Source organism: Haliaeetus leucocephalus, unplaced genomic scaffold (assembly GCF_000737465.1).
Source record: "Haliaeetus leucocephalus isolate CR32 unplaced genomic scaffold, Haliaeetus_leucocephalus-4.0 Scaffold158, whole genome shotgun sequence".
In the NCBI taxonomy this organism is placed as follows: Eukaryota; Metazoa; Chordata; class Aves; order Accipitriformes; family Accipitridae; genus Haliaeetus; species Haliaeetus leucocephalus.
The window spans coordinates 2,160,062-2,164,539 of record NW_010972594.1 but is presented as its reverse complement, the minus strand read 5'-3'; the positions used below and the strand labels follow the sequence as shown (position 1 = coordinate 2,164,539).

At 47.5% G+C, this 4,478-nt stretch overlaps 2 protein-coding genes across 6 annotated transcripts in view; one reads left to right on the top strand and one right to left on the bottom strand.

Annotated features, from left to right (window-relative positions):
• Nucleotides 1-437: 437 nt before the first annotated feature.
• ATG12 (autophagy related 12) lies at nt 438-4,005 on the bottom strand. Its single transcript, XM_010562351.1, has 4 exons — nt 3,825-4,005; nt 3,528-3,664; nt 1,885-1,947; nt 438-1,513 (listed from the first exon to the last, which is right to left on the bottom strand). The coding sequence occupies exons 1-4, from the start codon at nt 3,997-3,999 to the stop codon at nt 1,454-1,456; spliced, it is 435 nt and encodes a 144-aa protein (XP_010560653.1). The 5' UTR covers nt 4,000-4,005; the 3' UTR covers nt 438-1,453.
• A 272-nt stretch (nt 4,006-4,277) lies between these two features.
• Nucleotides 4,278-4,478, top strand: part of AP3S1 (adaptor-related protein complex 3, sigma 1 subunit) — a 44,178-nt gene continuing 43,977 nt past the window's right edge. For 4 of the 5 annotated variants that reach the window (XM_010562354.1, XM_010562355.1, XM_010562356.1 and 1 more), the window contains exon 1: nt 4,320-4,407. In XM_010562354.1, the coding sequence (XP_010560656.1) occupies nt 4,339-4,407 (69 nt within the window). In that variant the 5' untranslated portion in view covers nt 4,320-4,338. Of the gene's footprint in view, nt 4,408-4,478 lie in introns of all 5 variants that reach the window. The other variant, XM_010562352.1, reaches the window with a different exon arrangement.

Genomic DNA, 4,478 nt, shown 5'->3' with positions numbered 1-4,478 from the left:
TTGTTAGCTTAATCCAATGAAGCCAGGTTTTCCACTTAAAAAGTGGTAAAATATATCAAGCTATTCACATAGCAAATATTCAGGGCATGTGCCTGTGTTACTGTGCCATACATGCAGGCTGCATGCAAACTGCAGCAACACCATTAAGTTAAGCTGAGTATTAGTTCTCCAGAAGTTCTCTAAGGGTAGAAACAATCTGATACATAGGTTGCACAGACCACGTAAGAGCCACTTATACATGAAACAGCAAGGAATAGCTTAAGACTATCATACAAGCGTGCTTTAAACTAGAACAGGCTGTTTTGCCTCCATGTGCTGAAGAAGTGGATTACGTCAAGGACCAAAACTGTCATCCAGCACAAGAACAGTCTGCAACTGAAAAGCTAACATTTAATTTAGTTCAGCTTAAACAAATACAAAAGACTGTACTACAGACATTTAAGATAAACCCACAACCCCCCCTACACCCTCCCCTCCAATAAATAAAAGCAAAGGTCAGTATCCTAGTCAGGGTACCAAGTCCTCTCCAGGATGAAAAAAAAATAAATCCTCATTATGTTACGACTTAGCAAAAGGATATCAAGTGCATTCTATTTTGTTGATGGAACATGCAGCTGGTCAAATAGGAAAATAACAGCAGCCAGGAGAATATATAGAGTAGGTTTTTAGCACCTCATGTCTATTTCTTCATTAACTGAAGATCCAACAGCTAGTTGCATCATTCAACTAATGATGCTAGTCATTAAACAGTGCCAGAAAAAAACCACCCTGGCAACTGCTGAAGTGTTCAGTCTTCAACAAATCACTACACAATTTGGGAAAGAGGAAAGTATTTGAGGCCTATCATTATGCTGTGCCATATAAATGAGGTACTTATGCTACCATCACAACGAAGGCACAGGGTGAATTAATTAGATTATATACCAATACTACATATTCATTATGAGAAAAAAAATCAAAATATTGTCTTGAAATGACATAAGATAATAATGCATATTCAAGTTGAAGACTTCACAAAGAATAGAATGTACATAACAGATGTACAGCGTGTCAGCAGTAAACTGAATACCAGGCTACATGTACATAAACATCCCTTTTAATAAAAAGGAACTTTTATCTTCAGTACAGCACACAGAGCGACAGACCTGTCCTGTTAGTCCTCCAGACAACTATGAAATAATTTCCCTTCAGATACAGCAACTGAGAACTCAGCAACAAGAGAGCTCACTCTACTCTACAGATGGCAGGTGCAGATTTTCTCCTGTACTTCAGAAAAAAGCTACATGATCAGATAGCCTAGGCAGCTCTTCTTTTATGCTGTTCACCTGCATAATTTTTATAAGTGTACAATCATAAGCAGAAATGCAAAAATCCTTCTTCCTGTGTGGTTACAAGTTGAGTTCAAGAAGTTAGTCCCTTTTCCATTTTTGAAAACAACTGTATTGCTTGTCATTCATCCCCATGCCTGAGTTTTGCAATAATGCAGTACAAGCTTGCCATCACTTCCAAAACACTGCAAGAAAAAAAGAAACCAAAACAACAGCTGTTAAGATTATTCATGGGCTAGCACATACATAAAGCAAAACAAAGAAAAAAGCCCCCTGCCAGATAACTGGGTCATGGAATACTGTTATGGATAACAAAGCTCTCCATCATAACAGAGGCATGACAATGTACTGCATGTAAAGGGATGCATTTCCAGAGATTGTACGAAGTCATGTCTCTCTAAATCATATTCATACAGATCTGTGAATATCAACTACATTACATTTAATGCAAGATATTACCAGCATAGTTAGGGGCACTAACAGACTTCAAGTGCCAGAATTGTACTGACAAATTCTGGTAAGCACATTTGGAAAGGATATTTAAGATGAAAATCACCTCATAGAGGGTCCCAACTTCTTGGTCTGGAGATGGAGCAAAAGACTGGTTTACATATATGAACTGCAAGAAAAGAAAACAGAAGATGGGAGATCTCCCATAGATCACATAGAAGAAACACTCTGCAGCCAGAGGTGGGTAAATACGCTCTCTGTTCACCATTTATAATCTTTACAGTCCATAACAAAATACCACAAATTAGTATTTTCACTTCCATGTGGAGGGGCAATATGACTTCCAGGAGTCACCTCTGACTGGCCAACCAGACCAAGCTAAAGCAAGCATGTGGACTTCCTTCTCCTGCAAGTCAACCCATCAGTCTCCTGTACAGCAGCACAATGTGAACTCACTGGTTTTGTTACTGCTCTTATTCCAAGTATCCAAACCATTCCCGCTATTCTAAACTTGCTCAGCTAGAACAGCCATCACAGAACTTAGAATTTTGTTCTTTTTTGAAGTCATCCTTCTCACTTCCTGCTCCAAATGTATATACGCATATAGTAGCTAGTCCATAACGCCAGAGGGCCTTGGGATCTGCAGTGCTAGATGGCAACATGTAGTAGAGTATCGTGCTATTGCCAAAGAAGAGTTACAAAATTCCTAGGGCTCTGTTTCTGAAGTATAGCCTTAAGCTTAACCACAGTGGAAGACTCCATGCTCCTGTATTTTTTCCTGATATAATGAGATAGCAGTTAATGAACTAAACTGTTGAGAATATCCATGAATAGTAAATACCTGAATTATTACTCTTCTTTGAGATATTAAGCCTTGGGAAAAAAGAAACTCTTCATGATTTCCAGGTGAAAGAGATGGCTAGCGAAACTGTTTGTGCCAGTATGCTTAAACAACAGCCTCCAGACCAACAACAGATGGATTTCATCTATGCTTCAGCTACACATTTGACTATTTTGATGAGTCTAGCTGTAACGTTATATCTTGACTGAAAGCTTTGAAGTGTATGGATGTTAAGAGTTTACTGCTAATTGCAAAATTAGTACAATCATATTTCTGAATCTGTTCCAGCTCTTCCAATGTTATCAGAAGGCCACATGGGCTTCACAGGAAGGAACAAGTAAACAATACTGGTAATGTGCTGCCAAACTGCAAACGTTTCCAAGCTACCCATTTTAAAGCAGAAATCAGCCCCACGACAGTAATTAAACTGTTCAAGAAGTAAATTCTGAAGGAAACCGACACCAATATTCAGAAAGTCAACCCCAAACACTTTAGACTTTTTCCCAAATACTCCTTCCGTATACCCAACTTCTACAGTTACACTGTGCGTATGAACCTTTCACTGCAGTGCATCGCTGCACAACGTGCACACAGCTCTGCACATCCGCATCAGACAAGAAGAAACGGAGACACTGCAAAAAGGCCAAAGGTGGGAGCTGAGCACCCAAGCATACCCATGCCGCACCGCTACAGCTCATCTCAACGTTATGCTGCGGTGTGTACTTTGAAGAGTTTTGCTGGTGCCAAGTTTCCTGCTAAAAGCCGCAGTCTAGACTGAAGACAGTCTCCCTGCAAGGCGTGACAGCTTGGGCCCCGGGTGAGCGCAGCCCCCCGGCACGGCTGGCTCCTGGCCACCCCCGCCACACGCCAGGACAGGCCAGGCCGGGCCGCCAGGTGCGTGCCCCTACCAGCTGCTCGGAGGCCATCAGCTTGAGGAACTTCTTGATGAAGTCAGCAAGGCTCTGGATGGTCCGGGTCCGCTCCACGGCCCACTTCTTGGTCTTCATGATGGGGGTGTCAGCCACGGCCCTCAGCAGGATGTCAACTGCGGGGCAGGGGCAGGCGTTAACGCCGCTGGCGGCGGACGCGCCCCCCCGCTCCCTCATTGGCCGGACCCCCTCCCGCTCCCACGGCCGACTGGCCAGGGCACCTGCCCGTCACTGCACAAGCCCGCCCGCCCCGACGGTGACTTCTCGCCCCATTACTTTTCTTTTTCGTGTCGCCGGCGGGGTCCTCGGTGCCCGGGGAGCCGGCCGGAGGCGGGACCGGGTCAACAGCCCCCGCTGCAGCTGCAGCTCCGGCTTCCGGGGCTTCCTCCCCGCCCTCGCTTCGGCCCTTGATCTGAGGCGAGGCAGGCGGCTGCTCCTCCGTTTCCGCCATTGCTGGTCCCCGAGCGGCGGAAGTGACGCCAAGCGAGCCCGCTCGGCCAGGCGTTTTGTCCCTTGCGGGACGCCGCCTTCCCGTCAGGTGACGGGGAGGGGCGCGTCACGTGCGGCAGGAGCCGTTCCGCCGCTAACGGCCGCGGGTCGCCGGCGACGTGGTGCGCGTGACCCGCTGCCGCCGCCCCGAGAGCGAGGGGGGGAAGGGCGGGGAGGAAGAGGAGGAGGAGGAGGAGAAGAAGAAGAAGAAGAAGAAGAAGGGCAAGGGGCGCAGCGCAGCGAGCCCGGCGGCCGCCGCCGCCCGCCGCCGCCGCTCCCCCCCTCCCCCCCCGCCACCGCCATGATCAAAGCCATCCTCATCTTCAACAACCACGGCAAGCCGCGGCTCTCCAAGTTCTACCAGCGCTATGTACGGGCGGGCCGGGGCCGCGCGGGGCCTGGTTGCCGGGGCCGGGGCCGGGGCTGGGGCGGGGGGGGGGG